This window comes from Sinohyriopsis cumingii, chromosome 2 (genome assembly GCF_028554795.1).
Source record: "Sinohyriopsis cumingii isolate HCF-2022 chromosome 2, ASM2855479v2, whole genome shotgun sequence".
NCBI lineage: Eukaryota > Metazoa > Mollusca > Bivalvia > Unionida > Unionidae > Sinohyriopsis > Sinohyriopsis cumingii.
Window position 1 is genome coordinate 104,299,588 of NC_142962.1, and position 18,762 is coordinate 104,318,349.

Genomic DNA, 18,762 nt, shown 5'->3' on the forward strand with positions numbered 1-18,762 from the left:
TTCAATTACAGATCCTGCATATATCATAGGTTCACTTGGCATGTGAAAGTGATTAAGAGAGATGCAATTTCTCATAATCGTACTGTTGTTGCAGTGTGACTTGTGCCATATCGTGTCTTACTGATGTAATTGTTTTACATATTAAAAAGCTACACTGTTTAGGAAAAAAGGTAAGCTATGGTGCATTCCAGTCCTGGGAATGCATCACTGGCAAATTGTATGTGTCATCCTGGTGTAGATTGAACCAAGAAAGTAAGTTACCTTTCCAGTCAGTAGTTTTGTTGCAAGATGCATATCAAATTATGAACCCAGCCAAGGTTCAAATGCATGAAAACATTGAAAGTAAAAGATATGATTTTGGTCTTCTTTGAAATTAAAACACTTTATGAGTTAAATCTTGGACAAAGTTCCACATTAAGCATTCATAAATATTTTCTTTCCAGTTTACAAGATAGTCATCTTAAGCCAGCAACTAAGATATTAAAATTATTTTGTGGAGGTTGTTAGTGGAAAAAGTGGTATAAAATGAATACAAACTTTAGCTGGGGAATTTAATGCATACCACATTTCCGATTAATCTTCTGGCCAAGCCTAACATAATTAATAAGCACAAAATTTGTTTTCTTCCTGAAATAAAAAATATTTACAACCAATCTACACTTGAAACGATGTGAACAATGTTTCAATAACTCTGATACACTGTCGGAGAGAGAGAGTGTAAGTCAGTATTTGTGATAGAATTGTAGAAGTCTGTCAGTGGGCAGTTTGATTTTTATTGAGCCATTCAGATTTGAGGCTAAAAAGGGAAGTGGGATGTTTTAGGGTGTTAGAAAGCATAACTTACAAATCCAGGACTATTAGTTCCTCTGTATAAAAAGACAGAGTTTCCCCTCTAATAAGCTATCCCATCTGCAGCAAGAAAGTGGCCTTTCAACAGGAGGAGTAATATCATTGTACATATAAAGTAAGAAAGGCATAACTAATTTTTAAATACTTAATATTTTCATTAAAAAGATTGTATGTGTTATGGAACTGATATGACAAAATTTGTATTAATGCTATTAATTAATAAAAATTGCCATCAATTGCTGTACAATACCATTTAAAATCCTTGCCAATAAAATTACTCTAATTGCAGCTATCATTTTTCATCATGGCTGAGGCTACAGTATCAAAGCACTTTCTTTCTATTTCTTCTAGTATTTTGATGATGTTTATTTGAATCTTTTTTCTGTAAAATTTCTCCTTTTTTCATTTTAGTCTAATTGCTTTCACTTTTCCTTCTAAACTGAGAATGTCTGACATATTACACTTTTTTCAACAACTTATTGATTCAGTGTCAAGCATGATACTTTCAAACTGAATTGCAACTATTGGAGTAAACACTCATGACCCATATATACCAAGATATTACACGGAATGTTCAGTATTTACTAAAGAAGTGAGCTTGTCACATGGCTGACTGCTTCTGGTCTGGTACCCTTTAATTCACATCTCGTAATCTAACAGAGGGATGACTAATATACCATTTTTACTGTATGGTGATGGAACACCAAGCTAACTTAATTTGATCAATTTTATGCTTTTGAGCTGTTAGCTTTTGTCATCCTGATAATTTATGGTGGTAATAATAACCTACAAAACCTGACCTCAGAGGAGCATGCAGCAGTAATGATAATCAGACAGCAGTAAGGATAATGAGAGAGCAGTAAGGATAGTCAGACAGCAGTAATGATAATCAGACAGCAGTAAGGATAATGAGAGAGCAGTAAGGATAGTCAGACAGCAGTAAAGATAATCAGACAGCAGTAAGCATATTCAGACAGCAGTAAAGATAATCAGACAGCAGTAAAGATAACCAGACAGCAGTAAGGATAGTCAGCAGTAAAGATAATCAGACAGCAGTAAAGATAATCAGACAGCAGTAAGGATAATCAGAGTACATTCCTCATTGTATTAATTAAAGTTGGTACTTTATTGGCATGATGAAACAATAAAAAAAAGTCAAAGTGTTGAACATAAGATTAACAAATATATATGAAATTTCTGTCTCTAAACTCCATTATGTGTCTGCTCATGAGAGATAAATTTGACATCTTTGGCACTAATATGCTGGCTACTTGCAATGGTAGAGGGATGGCTGGCCATCTTAGAGGGGTCTTTTTGAACACAAAGTCATTGGTGTCAAGGGAGTCTGGCCATAAAATGCATGTGGCTGCTGGTCAGAGGAACTATTCAAGATGAGGAAAACTGTTATCTATATAATTAAAGTTTTATACTAGGTAAATAGTGCTGATTTATGATTTACAGTTTATTTGGAATTAGATATTTATCTCAGTAAAACTGAAACTGTACACTCAACTTATACTCAACACAGTACTCACAATCTTACATTTGGTGCTAACTGAACTTTTAGATCAGTGATTTTATTGTGACTAACATGAAATATTATGGCTAAGTTTTGTGATAACAGAAGCTGCATAGAAATGCTGTTGTTAATAGAGACAATCATACACATTGCTATGTTGATTCATCCATCAGTCTCATTCTCTCACTCACACACACTAATAACAACACAAGTCCTTTTGAGATTTTTTTCAAATATTTATTCATGAGGTTGATGTTGTTATTTGAATACAAGTCATACATAACTTTACAACCTTAATCCCATGTTGTCGAACTGGTTAAATGGAGGAAGTATCTGTCTGCAATGAGCAGAGGTTTGCTAGTTATTAATAATCATTCATGGTTTACTACTCAGTAACATGTGTTATTGAAAGGAATATTTCCATGTTGACCAAAATGAGACAACAGTTGTACCAGTTTAGCAGTTAGGTCAACACATACTGTTGGTCATGTAGAAGATTTGTTAGATATAATTTTTTTTTTGTGAGTGTGTGTGTGTGTGTGTGTGTATGATCTGGATTTTTAACATAGCTTTAACAATTTTTCAGTCATCGCTGTGATGTCTGCAATGTGACAGTTTATAGTGATATCTAGCACTGTGGCATCATGTAGTATGATGTCCCACCCAGTCACATTATCCTGACACCAGGCCGACCATTCCAAACACTAACCTCTAACACTAACCTCTTAATGCTGAGCGCCAAGCAAGGCAGCTGTTAATACCATTTTTTTAAGTCTTTGGTATGACTCGGACATGGATCAAACCCACGACCTACCACATCCGAGGCAGATGCTTTAACCACTAGGCCACCGGAGCGGTCTTAATTTTTGTACTCTGAAAATAGTCACTATATTTTATGAGTAAAAAGTACATGAATTGCACATAAAATCATCCGCTACAGACATAGCCTTAATTTTTTTCCTCCTTTGTTCAATCTGTGGTTTGTTCTTTAAACTTTGCAGTGATATATATGCAAATAACTTGCAAGTTCTAACCAAATGTAGATTTCTTTCCTTTTGGTATATTTTTTTTCTTCAAGTTTTAATCAGACTGAGGTAGTGTTATGGGGCAGTGCAAGATGGTGTTGTGCTAAATTACTATCCTCAGAGAGGTTAACTAAAGACATTTACATCTAAAGACAAGAACTAGTTAATTCTTCAAGATAGTGATTTTAGATGTCACTAATTCTTTTTCAATAGCAAATGACACGGTATAGCCATTACTGTACAGATGTGCTGTTATACACTAACACATGCATACATCCATAGTATTTTTTATATCTCAGACAACTGTGATGAAGAAGAAGATGTACTACAATATGAGGATTAAGACAGTTCGGAGGAATGTGGCAGAAATCAAGACCAAGATGGATGCATTTAAGGAAAATGTACTTGCCTTTTACCTTGACAGGATATGTGATCTTATCAGCACTGTCAAAGAGGTAATGCATGTTTCATAATTTAAAATATATATTTTATAGATGTTTGTTGCAATGTTTGCTGTGGTCACTCTCTTAGATTATTATGCCTTATAAAAGCTTGCTTCTGAGAAATTGTAGCATACATGTAATTAGTTGAACCCACAGAAGATAAATATAAAAATAGATCAAGCAAAGAAAACAATTTTCAGAAACCTTGGAACTATTGGTGAGCGAATACTACAAGATTAAAAATAGCAACTTTATAGTCAATCCTGGTGTTGGAATCTGGCAACATAACCCCTAATTTCAGAGGTTATGGGTTCTTTGTTAGCATTTCTGTTTGACTCTGTGCTTTTCATAATAACATTTCCATGAAAATGTTACTCTGTGTATAGTAGAACTTTGATAGTGTATATATAAATCAGTCAAATATATAGCATAACTCAAGTGACTGACTCAGTGTAGGCATAAAACTTTCTCCAACTTGCAACCCCTAAAACTGCAATAAACTGAAGGCTCAAACCAAAAATTAAGGCATGCAGTACTTTAAGTTTGCAGAGTTCTAATGTGTTTATAGAAAAATATTTTCTCTGATAAACCTATTATCACACTAGTGTAAAGTATCACAATAGTGTCTCACTAAAACAATGTCATATACATTACATAAATATTTTGCTTTTCATAAAATTATAAAATAATGACAGATCAGCATAATTGTTTGAAGTAGTTAAATGTGCTGTCTTATGGATGGCAGTCAAGTACTGCTTTATGCGTATTACACCAGTGTTTTATAGGGCTTGGATCTATCTAAAATTCATGCAGTGTAAATTTACACAATATTACAAGGATTATTGCTTAGAAATTTACAATACCAAATATATAAGCATAGACTTGTTTAAGGTGCAGTAGGTATGTATTAATTGCAGTTGACAACAATACAGCATAAAATGCCTGAAAAATGTGGGAAACATATCCATGTCGATATGTGTAAGTAAAGTGAAATATATTTACAATTCTTCTAAAAGTTTAAACCTTTTTCTGTTGATTCATTTTAAAATAATAAAGCATGTTTTTTTGCAATTTGTGATGAAAACAAATTTATACATTTTCAAAATATTAAGGAGTGGCAGTTTTGTTTTAATTTTTTGATAAATTTTGATGTTTGAGACATTTCTCATCATCCCTCCATGGTGAAAATTCTGATTTCATATACTGTATATTGGACTTTTTTGTTATAATTGTCATGGATTTTAAGTCTTTATTATTACATGAGAATGTTTATATGTTTTATTTTTTACAGAACAACTGGATGCTTAAAATGTAAAATTATTTTTTCAATATCCGTTATAGAGTATACTTGCAGGTTTATGTGCACTATAGAACCAGATTTAAAACACCATATTAATCAGTTATAAATATTAACAGACAGTGTACAAATAACGTGAAATTGTGGTTATTTGGAACATGTCACTCAGGAATATTCTAATACACACTGTCTTTACATGCATCAGTCATTTTGTCAGTCTTTTACCACATCTTCTTCTAAACTGCTGTGTGGAAATTTACTTTACTTTGTAGTTATTTGCTCCTGAGGTGACCATTTGTAAGAAGGTGACATTATTGGTGTCATTTTTGACTCCCACATCCTAGGTTTCTAATAGAGGGTCATAGGTCACATGTACAAATTTATAATGACATTTGCAAATATTTTCTTTTATATCTAATACATTAGATGTAGCCACAGCTGGAAGACACATCGTATGAGTGACAGACTTTGCATTACATACCATGGGTCATTTTATGGAGGTGGGAGTGACGGGTGGTGTAGGGGTGGTAAAAAGTGAGATGATTTGCTAAAGTGATCCCTTTAAGATGTTTTGCTTCACTTGCCACAAGACATTGCAGTTGCAAAATTGAGGAGACAGAAAAGACTTTCTGCAAGAGGTTTTAAAAACTCTGCAAAACTCAACCCCAGAAAAATACAGTGTTTGTTGTATTTGGATAAGTCATTTGAGTTTTATTTTTCTCATAGAAAAGGGATGAGAAATTCTGTAAGACTTTAAAGAATATTTTGTTATCATCCCTAGATTATGATCATTTTAGACATTCCATTCAGTATAAATTGAGAGTACAGTATATGTAAATATTTAGTATGTAATTCATAAAATATTATTTTAAGTATTTTTAACACTTAGTGAATTTTGTAAATTAGATGATTTATCAAAAGACAGATCATGAAATATACTTTACAAAAAAAAATTGATTTTAGTGTTGAAAATATTTAATTTATTTCATAAAATATAAGAGGCTGATATAATATTTTAGTCAATAGATACTAATATTATCATGTTCAATAAAAAAATATGTCTTGGTACAAATTTTAATATTGCTCTAGATAACTCAAAACACAGAAAATGTCTGCATCAGAGGAACAAATCTGATATGTTACTAAAGCTCTCTCTTGTAATAATACCATTTATTATAATGTGATTTAGGATACAGTGCAATTCCAATATGGACTGCATTATATTTGAATTGGGCTGTCAAATGTGTGGCAGTATGGGTTGAATTGGTTTATCAGGAATATGGCAATATTAGTTGAATTGGTCTATCAAATGCATGGCAATACAGGTTGCATTGCTCTGTTTGATGTATGGTAATATGGGTTGTATTGGTCTATCCAATTCATGGCAGTATGGGTTGAATTGGTCTATCCAGTGCATGGTACTATGGGTTGAATTGGTCTATCCAATGCATGGCAGTATGTGTTGAATTGGTCTATCAACTGTATGGCAATATGGGTTGAACTGGTCTATCAAATGTATTTCAGTATGGGTTGAATTGGTCTATCCAATGTATGGCAGTATGGGTTGAATTAGTCATTCCAATGCATGGCAGTATGGATTACATTGGTCTATTAACTGTATGGCAGTATGGGTTGAATTGGTTTATCAAATTATGTCAACCTTTTTTGAATTGGTCTGTCAGCTGTACAGCAGTATGTGTTGAATTGGTCTATCCAATGCATGGTACTATGGGTTGTATTGGTCTATCCAGTGCTTGGCAATTTGGGTTGAATTGGTCTATCAAATGTATTGCAATAGGGGTTGAATCGGTCTATGCATTGTATTGCAATATGGGTTGATTTGGTCTATCCAATGTATTGCAATATGGGTTGATTTGGTCTTTCTAATATATGGCAATATGGGTTGAATTGGGCTGTCTAATGTATGGCAATATGGGTTGAATTGGTCTATTCAATGTATTGCAATATGGGTTGAATTGGTCTATCTAATGTATGGCAATATGGGTTGATATGGTCTATCAGATGCATGGTGGTCTGAGTCTCTATGAAATGCATGGCACTACGGGTTGCAATTGTCTGTTAAATTTATTGCAGTGTGGGTTGATTTGGTCTATCAAATGTATAGCAATATAGGTTGCATTGGTTTATCAAATGTATGGCTGTATGGGTTGATTTGGTCTATCCAAATGTATGGCAATATGGGATGACTGGTCTATCCAATGTGTGGCAATATGGGATGATTTGGTCTATCCAGTGTGTGGCAATATGGGTTGATTTGGTCTATCAGAGGCATAGCAGTATGAGTCTCTATCATGGCAGTATGGGTTGATCTGGTCTTTCAGTTTGTCTATCAAATGTATGGTAATATGATGTCAATTGGTTTATCAAATGCATGGCAATATGGGTTGATTTGTTCTTAAAATTTGTCTATCAAATGTATGGCAATATGATTTGAATTGGTTTATCAAATGCATGGCAATATGGGTTGATTTGGTCTATCAATTTGTCTATAAAATGTATGGTAATATAGTTTGAATTGGTTTATCAAATGCATGGCAGTATGGGTTGATTTGGTCTTTCAGTTGTCTATCAAATTTATGATAATATGATGTCAATTGGTTGATCAAATGCATGGCAATATGGGTTGATTTGTTCTTAAAATTTGTCTATCAAATGTATGGTAATATGATTTGAATTGGTTTATCAAATGTATGACAGTATGTGTTGCAGGAAAACAACAGGAAGCTTAGTATTATATCTTAATTCCTTTTAGATTGTAAATATTGGAGAAAAAAAACAAAAATACCATGATGTGAAAAAAATATTTAATTAACAAACTTATATTATTACTTGAAATTTAACCCTCATTTTGTTTATTTTAACCACCCATCCTGACACATGTACATGCATTCATCAAAATTCTTGGTAGTTCTTGCTAAACCATGGTGAGGTATATAATATGGTAAGCAGGTATGGTCTCCAACTACCACATTATAAATGAGGGAGAGGTGTAAAGTTTAACATGTTTTTTTTATAAGTACCCAAGTGTTGGTATATTGGGATACATGGGTAGCTTCATCTCTGCATAGTTGGCCACTGTTTTGTTGTGCAGTTTTGCTTTAGCATTTTCATGTGTTGACAATGTTCCAGATTGAGCAGGAATTAGAACGCCCTTTGGAAGAGCTCCAGGAAAATGCAGAAACTGTATCCACCAGTGAACACAGTATGGATGGATCAGAGGTGAACACTGAACAGCAGCTGACTAACACAGAACACAGACCTGTTGTTAAATTAAACCCTCATTAAACTGACTAATGCATTACTGACATATCTCCCTGCTAAATCAAGCCATCTCCTTGACCACCAGTACGAATATCTGTTAAATGTTTTGTTTTAGTGGAATATGATATTAAGCTTTTAGCTCAGGTGAGCTTATGGCCTTGCATCCAGCATGGGTAATGTCTTGTGTCATCTGGCAATTATTGCCCATTAGTTATTTTAAACTTCTGAAAAAGAGTTGGACCAGTTTCGGCCAAACATAGCAGAAAGCATATTGGCTAGAGGGCTTTCATAATTTTATCAATTTTTCCTGATGTGCCATCAAATATGACCATCAGGTCCTATAATAGAAAACCCTTTAAATGGCTTCTTTGCCAAAAATATTCTTAACATAATTTGTCCAGATCTGACAAAAATAGTCTTGGCTTGAAGACCATTAACTTAAACTGTATAAATTTTGATGATCCTCTATCAGATACGACCTCCAGGGTTCCCATGGGTCCTGTATTCCTGGAAAAGTTTGGAATTTAAAAAATAAATTTCAAGGGTCTTGAAAAGTCATGCAATTTCTCAAAACCTTGCAAAGTTTTGGAAAGGTCATGGAATTTCTGAAAATTGAATTTACAAAATTGATAACTGTTAATTTCATAGAGTGCCAAGGACCGATTAAAAAAACTTGTTTCAAACATGACACAATTAAGACTAATCAACAGTCATAGATATTGTGGTCCTTGAGTTTTGTGAAATGGCCTTGGAAAAGTTTTGGAAAAGTCATGGAATTTGGTTTTGTTAAGTCTGCAGGAATTCTGGACCACCATTACTAAAAATATACAACCCTTAAAATAACTTCAGGACAGAATATAATTGATTTGGACAGAAAGCATTTTGGCATAGAGGCTTTTAACTTTGTATACAAATGATGATGATTTGCCATAAAAAGACCTTTTAAGTGACTTCTCAAAAACCACCAAACAGATATTGACCAAATTTGACAAAAATAATTCTTGTATACAGGTCTTTTAAATTTATGTAGTTGGTACCAATCTTCCATCAAAGCTTCCAGGGGCCTCGAGTGGCCAAGTGGTCTAAAGCACTCTTTGTTACAGAGCACTGCCATCTCACCTCTGTCTGTGTGGGTTCGAGTCTAGGATTTGGCCAATGTAGGTATGTGAGAAAGCTTGCCAGTGGTTCTTTCCGGGGTTTTCCTGGGTTCTTCCTCCACCATTTATACTGGCCACCATGCATAGCCTATCATGTGCTGATAAATGGTGTTAAACCCTACAACAACAACAACAACCATCAAAACTTCCCACTGTCATTAAAAATAAAGACATATAAATGACATCTGAAGAAAGGAAACCAAGGAATTTAATTATACAAAAGCTTATCTTTCCTTGTTCTCTATTTCAGATGTAAAGTTAACAGACATATATTGTGATAAATCTTGGCCTATTACTAAATAGTTCACACAGGGAACACATTGTAAAACAATATCATTAATAGTAACATTATCCACTGCTATCACCCCCATCTCTCACTGTGGTGAATTTTATTATCAGATCTTAAATACAGCAAATCTACTAACTTCGGGAGCAATTATCAGTGCAGAATCCCATGCTCTGGGTGTGGTTGACAATGACTGCATTCAATACAAGTCCATAGTTTGATTATGTTCAATGTATACATAACATGCCAGCCCAGTATTAAGTTAATTTTTAAAAAGAAATCCTTCTTTTTATATGAGGGCAAATAATTTGTAAGGGTTTTTGTTGTCAAACTTGAAAACAACCATTTTCTATAAAAAAAATCTTTTTAATATCAACAGAGTGAAGTTAGCATGTTTATTCTGTAAATTTAAATGAGTCACATGCAAATTTATATTAATGTCAATAGTTATATTTATTTCTAGTGATACATCCTGTCATTTAGTACATGTTAATTTGTCTAATTTGGATGTTATGAAGTCTCAAAATAGAAACAGCTATTGATTTGAAAAATGCACATTTTCAAAGTAAAAGCCTTGAAAGTATTGATTGCATAATGGAAAAGTGTAGAAAAGGCCTTGAAATTCTGTTTAAAAAGTGTGGGAACCCTGTGCTTTGCTGATAATGAAATTGCTAGCTTTATTTTTGTTATGTTGAAACAATGCAGACACACTTGTTTAGCCCTTAAGCTTTAATCCTAATTTTTTACCATTGTTTTTCCAGTCAAAGTTAATTTAAAAATAAGTAACATTTACTTTTTGCTGTAACTTGGTGACCTGCAGTATTTTTGGCAACTGCTTACATTCTAACATCTCCCTTATGCAGTTAATACAGGTATTACCAAAATACTTACTACTGGTATACATTGTTATGCATTTAACACATTCAAGCTTTTTCAGAGACTAGTAATTTTTTTCAACATTTGCTTATACAGATTTTAGCGACTTTGATTCTAAATGTATCAGTCATGTTAACAATAAAAAAAAATGGCATTTAATGTTCGTATTTCTTTGTGATAAGGAAATTACTCATGCTTAATGTAGGATTTTTAACAGAACTCAAAGCTGTAATTTTAATGCTTCCTGCAGTATATAGTTTTAATAACATTTTTGCATTGGCATCATGTTATTATCTGAAAATTGATTAAAAAAAGTGCTCTGTCCATTATTTAACCATGGCAATGACATAGAAAAGGCAGTGCTCCACAATGCTTTCTTTCTTTCTCTCTCTGTTTCTTGATGAAATGTTTTAGCACATGCTTGCTAGGGTCATTAATAGCAAAACTTATCCATTTTATCAATACTACCTTAAATTTGTGGTGATTGGCAAATATGACTTCACAAGAAAGCCTGGTGTGTAGAGCTATTCTTCATGTGAAACACATGGAGAGATGGTAGAGTGACTTTTTAAAAATCCTCTCCCCACTCTTTCACCTCATCAATGAAGAATGGAGAAATGAAAAATCATGTGAGATGTACTTCAGTTTGACTACAATTGAAGCATTAAGGTCAGATAACACAGTGCTGTTCATGTTACATTTATTCATGGCTGCTAAATGCCTTGTTTTCAGGTATCAGATAGTTTTACAATAATTTGATTTCACAGCTCTGTCACTACTCATTTGCTTAATTTTCTTCAAATCCGCATTTACAGCTATTTAATTTCACTGTTTTGATACCTCACAAATTTTGTGAAAATAACTAATATGCAGAAAAACATTTATGTTATCTTATGTCACAATATGTCTATTTTTAGGTTGTTAGTCCTTGCATTTTTTTCATTTCATATTCACAAGATAACCCATGCTTTGATTTTGAACTAATTGTTTGCTAGCAGATAAGTTTGTTAGTTTCCTAACACTTGTACAGTGTTCTAATTTGGGATTTTAAGATTACAGGTCTGAAACTTCATTTTATTAAATCAATAAATTGCATTCTCATGCATCCAGAAGTAAAGATGCATAATGATTTTATAGGTGACTTTTTAAAATATGACACAATCTATCAATTTCCATTTCTAAGTCAGCTATATCAGCCACTAGTCCATGCTGTTCTGTAGTGCCACATAATTTTACTAACTTTCTTCATTAATATAACTTCCCCCATATATATGGCTCATAAAATAGATCAGCAGATAACAAATGAGATAAAGAATCATATTATTGTAGAATCTACCATATTTTATGTAATTTTCATACTCTTTCATTTTTCGTACATAGTCCACAAAAATATTTTTTGTAACTAAATGTTTCATACAAAAACGTTTTATTTTTAAAGTAAAATTGATGAATGAATGTGTGTTTGCATGTGATTACTATACAAACAATGGAAGAAGTAATGTTCACTGATGACAATGTATTATACTTCGTTTATTATGCCTGATATTTTGCTCTTAGTGTGAGAATTTTCTTAACAGCAGAGGGAAGTAGGTTGATTGATTAAATATACCATGTAACAAAGTGGTGCATGGGTTGGATTTAATTGCAGAACATTATTTGGCAGATGCTGATCAAATTTTTGTGGGATATATATATATATATATATATATATATATATATATATATATATATATATATATATATATATATATATAAATAACTTCTTACTTGAAAATAAATATTTTGTTTGCTGGTTGTTGAATATGACAACAGGATTCCTATGATTTACTAGTTCTTAATATGAATTTTAACAATTCTTTATAAACACATATATATTTGAATGTATTTTGTCAGAAAAAAACTAAACAAAGAATCAATCATTCAGCTATTGTTTAAAATTAAATAATGTTAAACATTTATTACTAAAACACTACTCTGCCACTACTTTACATATATTTAAATTTTTTTCCTTTTTTTTTCCTTCCAGGCAAATCTTCAAAAGATAACCAGTTCTACCCCAGGCTTCCCTGCAAAACTTACAGCCATCAAAGAAAGAATAAAAAAATGGGAAAGGAAAATTTCTGAGTCAGTGATACTTAAATTTTTCCTTTTGTGCCTTCAGTATTTTTCTGCAGAACAGTGAAGCTTATCTTTCATCTTTTTTTCACCTGTCTGTCTTAAATCAACGTCATGATGTTGTCCATCTGCCTATACCTTCATCTGTTAATATTGCTTGACCAGTCTATAAAATCGTAATAGTGAGATTTTCATGAAATGTGGCCCATATTATGAATGGATGACATGTCACATGTCAAATGCATGTCCCCTGCATTATAGTCAAGATCATAGCTATTTAAAGATATTTTACTGAAACTGTATCCAATTACCCCAGCCTGAAGGTGAAGGTCACAATAAGAGGAAATGTTGTTCCATGACTGGAATGTTTGTTCAGAGTATGTTTTAACCTTTTAACCACTGAAGATGTTTGATGAGACTTTGGCAAGTTAAATTTCACCTTCAGAAACATTCCCCATTCACATTACATTAGGAATATTAGCCTGTTACCACGTGAATCCAACACTACTAAATGATGAAAATTGTCTTTTAATGTCTAGAGAAGGAGCAATAATTCTTGCCCATTACCTACCCTTGCCACTGCCAGGTGTCACTAGTTTTTAACATCATTGTTGTCCTGATCACCTCATACATTTTATCTCCAACAATCCAAGCCATTTTAGTGTTGAAATTGGGCCATCCAACTTTCATTTTGGATTAATATGTGAGCCAATCATTCTTCTGCAGGTTGTATACATTATTTGTATAATTTCTACCAAATGTGAGTGACTTGTCACCTTTATGGACTTCATCTATTTAAGACCATGTTACACCACTCTGTCTTTGACCTTATGTTGCCATTGATAAGTTGGTGCAACACTGACCATTTTTGCTTGTTCCTCTAGTAATGGAGCTGGTTTTAGCGAGTTAATATGTTATCACTGAATCTCTCATTTATTCTTTGTTTTCTCTTCTCAAGTAGTTTCAGGAGAAATGTCAACTAAATGCATGAAATGCAAAGTTCAAAGCAATAGTCCATAAGGAATCAAAGGGAGGGAAAGATTGAATAAGTCAAGGAAGACAACCTTATGTTCATCATTGGTAATTCTGACTCATTGATGTAGTGTCCCTGCCCCCATTTTAGGCAGCCCATTGGGCATAAGTCCTGCCACATGTCCAAACTTGGCCATCAGGCCTGTAAATCGGGAAGCATGGGGTTTGTACTGAATCCATTGGATACATTTCATTATACAGCTTTGCTGTCACTAGCCATCCAGCCATCTTTGGCCATCCAGCATGGGGGTCCTTTTGAGAAAACAATACAGCCAACTATTATTTACATGGATCTTAGAGACAAATTCATCCGTTTAGCTGTACCTTATGTGACATAACTTTAATATGATCGAGATTTCAGTGAGAAATCCTTCTGTCCAGCTAGGCCCTTGGACCATTCGGTACTGGTGACAGCCATCCAACCATCCTAGATTTTTTGATCAGATGATCCAGCCAACTAGGATTAATGTGGATCTTAGTGACAGATGTGTCCATTTAGCTGTACTATTGGCAACATACCCTATGACAGAGATTTCAGTGAGCAATCGGTCCATCCAGCCAAGCCCTTGGAGTGGTCTGTACCAGTGATAGACAGACCATCTTCTATACTGCCAGCATCCAGGATGACCATTTGCCTGGCTAACCAGCCAACTGTTCTGGCAGTGCCAGACTGCCATATGTTCACTACTTATCCATATGGGAGAGTTAGTGACATTTTCAAAGAGGACAGAATTGTGTCATCGATGCCACCTGGTATGGCTTATCCATTTCTGCAAGTAGAACCAGGTCATGATGTGACACACACCAAGTGCGACAAAGCTCCTGCAAGTCAGCAATACTCAGAGCCAACCATGGAATGGACTAAATTTAGCCTTGAGGCTGCAATCAAGGACTTTTATAGGGTGTTGGCAACTTCAAAATGTCCTCCGCCTCCTACCACTACTCAAGACTATAAAGTTAAAGCATTAGTAGATTTCACCAGGTGGTCTAAAGCACTCTCCATTATAGATCACTGCCATCTCACCTCTGTCTGCATGGGTTCAAGTCTAGGATTCGGCCAATGTGGGTATGTGAGAAAGCTTGCCAGTAGCTTCTCGTGGGTCGTGGTTCTTCCCGGGGTTTTCCTGGGTTCTTCCTTCACCATTAATACTGGCCGCCATGCATAGCCTATTATGTGCTGAAAAATGGCATTAAACCCCACAACAACAACAACAACAACATTAGTAGATTTCAGCGGGAGGAAAAGACACTGTCCTTTCAGCTCCATTCCAAATTGTCTAAAATCAAGGAGATCAGTGGCCACTTGTCAGGTGAAATTGCAGATCTGGGTATTCTAAGGCTTTCCTTTCAGGAAGGATTACTTTAAGGTTATCCTTTCAGGAAGCCAAGGACTAGCAGCATTCTCAGTTCACTGTTACAGGACTCACTCAGACACCTTCAGTGCTGGTCTCCTGGCTCCTGGCCCTTGATAAAAATGAAAAAGGATCTAACATTGGGTCATATGTCCACTCCACTGTTTGAAAGTGGACAAAAATGTGTTCCATGGCATGTCCAAGCTTATCTGGAATGTATTCACTATGTCTTCAATGTTGGCTTATTGACTGCTTTGGCCATCTTCGACATGATATGATGTGGTGCATGTCGGCAGTCCATATCACTCAAACCTCATCCTAACTGGTTTTACAGATGACACTGTTTGGTTCACAGTTACACTTTGGAGGAAAATTAAAGAAGCTTGAAGGCAGTCATCCAAGGAACTGCCCCTACAACTCACTGCTTAACACACACACAGGCGTTTCCAAACAGTCAGACTCTCCACTGCATAATGATGATAAGCAGGCTAGAGACAAGGGATCTTTTCATGCTGGTGTGTGACATAGAACCCAGTCTGATGCCAGGAGACAACAGCCTGACAAAGCTAAGAGGCAACCATACAGAGGTGGCAAGAAAACAAGTTTCTCCACCTTCAGTCCTGCTATCTCTAGACGTTGACTTACCCTCCCCACTGCCCACAGAAAGCCTCCCTGTGGAAGGCCACCTACTTCAGTTTCAGGCTCACTTTATCTTCTGCATCCCTCAGACTGATTGGATGATCCAGTTCATTTTGGAGGGGCTTTGGATTTTATTTTTCCTACCCAGTTCCCTTTCCTTCTCTCCCCTATTCATGGATGCACCTTCAAATTGAGATAAGGATGCCTTTCTACAACTTGGTATATGGTCACTTGTATAAAAAAAATAAGTAGTGGAGATTGTGCAAAGACCACAATCACTTTGGATTTTATTCAAAGCTGTTTCTTATTTGGAAGACAAACAGCAACTTAAGGCTGATCATTGACCTGAGTCACCACCAGAATTCATTTCACCACCAGAATTCTTACTGATGCATATTTTCTTGTCCCTCTCCACCCTGTATCATGGAAATTTCTGTTTTGCCTACTGCAATTTGGCTTATCAGTTCCGAGTCCTACCCTTTGTCCTCAACATCAGCCCTTGGATTTTTACCAAGGTTATGGTTTGCATTGTTGCCCTGTCCCAATTAACTTCTTCTATATTGATGGCAGTGTACCTGAACAACATCCATCAGAAACATATGTTAAGTTCTATTCTACTCCATGCAGAAGTGATCTTCTCTCACTTTTAGATCATCTAGAGTTTCTAGTGAACTGGGAAATCCCACCTCTGTCCATTCCTGCTTTTTGTTCATCTGGGTATGGAGTTTATCACCATTCTGAATCTGCTGTAGCTTCCTCATGTTCATGTAATGTTCATGTAATCAGGATCATCTAATTCTTCAAGTCCGTTTCCAACAGGACTTGGATTTCAGTGAGAGAGTTCTTGAAACTTCTCATATTGTTCATTGTGGCAGCAGACTTGATCCCACTCAGCCAACTTTTTATATGCCCCTTACAGATGACATTGTATGCAATAAGGCACCACTTTTCAAACAGTCATGATCATGCCTGAGATACTATCATTCCTGTATCATTGGTGTAACCCAGGTTGGGTGACCATAGGAATCACACTGGAGAAGCCCCAGGCAGAAATGACAGTATATACCAGTATGTATGGTTGGGGTACCCACCTGTTGCCAGACTTCACTCTCATCAGCAGCATGTGGGAGCCATGGGAGTAGTATCTACAGTCAACCTTTCAAAAATGCAGGCTTTCATCAATGTCTTTTCATGTCTGGAAGGATTGGCTTTCAGGTAAAATGGTCCTTATTATGTCAGCTACTCCATGGGTGTGAGCTGCCTCCTAAAACAGGGGCACCAAATCAATCAACCTGTGTGTTCTGATTTGGCAGTTTCTGCATTGGTGTGACCATCTCCATATCAACATACAAAGTAGACACATTCCTGGCAGACTCAGTGTTTTGGCTCACACTATCCAGGAAAGGTCATGTCCATCTCCCATAATTTTTTCCCCATCAGTTGGTCTTTACTCAGACCTGCATATTCTGGGATCATCTGATGATTGATCTTTTTGTGACAAGGCAGAATCACAAGTTGCATGCCCTTTGTTTCTCCAGTTCCAGACCCAGAAGCTTGGGCCATGGATGCTGTCATTCATTTGGGTGGGGTTGTGGGCAGTTGCCACCATCCCATGGTCTTGGCACCAAAAATAATCCAGAAGGTATGATGTCAGAAATACAAGATGATTCTGATAGCCCCTCTCAGATGGGATAAGTTCTGGCTTACATATCTTCTCAGTCTAGTGGAAGATCTGCCCAGGAAGTTTGCAGCCAGCCTAAATCTTCTCAAGCAGCCACAGTCATGGGTGTTTCATTCCTGCTAAGACCATCTTCTTCTTCATGCTTGGCTCTTGTCCAGAGAGCATTAACAAACAATTTAAACCTTTGATTGTGGAGAGCATTTCAAGAGCAAGAAGTCCCTCAGCTCTGAAGGCATACAAGAGCAAGTGGCATGTTTTATGGGACTGGTGACATATCAATAACATAGTCCCTATGAGAGCTTCAGTCCCTCAACTGGCAGACTTTTTTCTCTGGATCTTCAAAGAGAAACAATTGCCCCCAGTTACTATCAAAGGCTACCACTCCATGATATCAGACATAATCCAACATCATGGTAGACATGATATCGGGCATGATAAAGATTTATCGGATCTTTTAGTCATTTTTTATCCTGATCAACCAAAATCCTTCACTCTGTTTCCAAAATGGAATCTGTCCTGGGTTTTAACATGGCTTAATTAAAGCCATTTGCCCACACTTCGCTATGGTTACTATCATACTAAACATGTCTCTTGATAGCTTTAGCTTCAACATGCAGGGCGAATGAGCTACATACTCTTTCATTGACTACAACTATTGTCAGTTCAGATCAGATGGTTCAGTGTTCCTCTTGACACAACCAGCTTTGTAGCCAAAAATAGGCTGTCTGTCATCAAAGAGTGGCAATTTGCCTGCTGTCTTCCTTAGATAGGTTGAGAATATCAGCTATGCAAGATCCAGTTCATACACTCAGGCACTACTTGAAATGCACAGAGACCAGCCCTGGCATGTGCAAACACCTCTTTCTCCCAGTGAAAGCCGAGAAACAGGATATTACCCCTCAAGTCCTTGCTTCATGTGTGAAATAGGTTATAGACTTGGTGTACACTGAGGTCTCACAAGATCTAAGTCACCTCATGAATATTACTGCTTATGGGGTTAGAGCGATCTCCGTGAGCCTCGTGTTCACATGTAACATTTTGATCAAAGTTACAGCAGAAGGTTTTGGCTGGGATGCAGAGTCAACCTTATTACATTTTTATCCCAAAGATTTAGCTTTGCAAAGGCAAACTTTGAATCTGATCAGTCTGGTGACAGCATCCCAGATGACCACCAGACCCAATTTAAACAATCAACACAGCCTATAAACT

The 18,762-nt window shown here is 35.6% G+C and overlaps 1 protein-coding gene across 9 annotated transcripts in view; it reads left to right on the plus strand.

Annotated features, from left to right (window-relative positions):
• The window catches only part of LOC149805532 (leucine-rich repeat-containing protein 9-like), a 148,193-nt gene that overhangs the window by 22,688 nt on the left and 106,743 nt on the right, over positions 1-18,762 (plus strand). For 8 of the 9 annotated variants that reach the window (XM_089950137.1, XM_089950139.1, XM_089950145.1 and 5 more), the window contains exons 8-10: positions 3,693-3,848; positions 8,284-8,373; positions 12,761-12,858. In XM_089950137.1, the coding sequence (XP_089806263.1) occupies positions 3,693-3,848; positions 8,284-8,373; positions 12,761-12,858 (344 nt within the window). The remainder of the gene's footprint in view (positions 1-3,692; positions 3,849-8,283; positions 8,374-12,760; positions 12,859-18,762) is intronic. The other variant, XM_089950144.1, reaches the window with a different exon arrangement.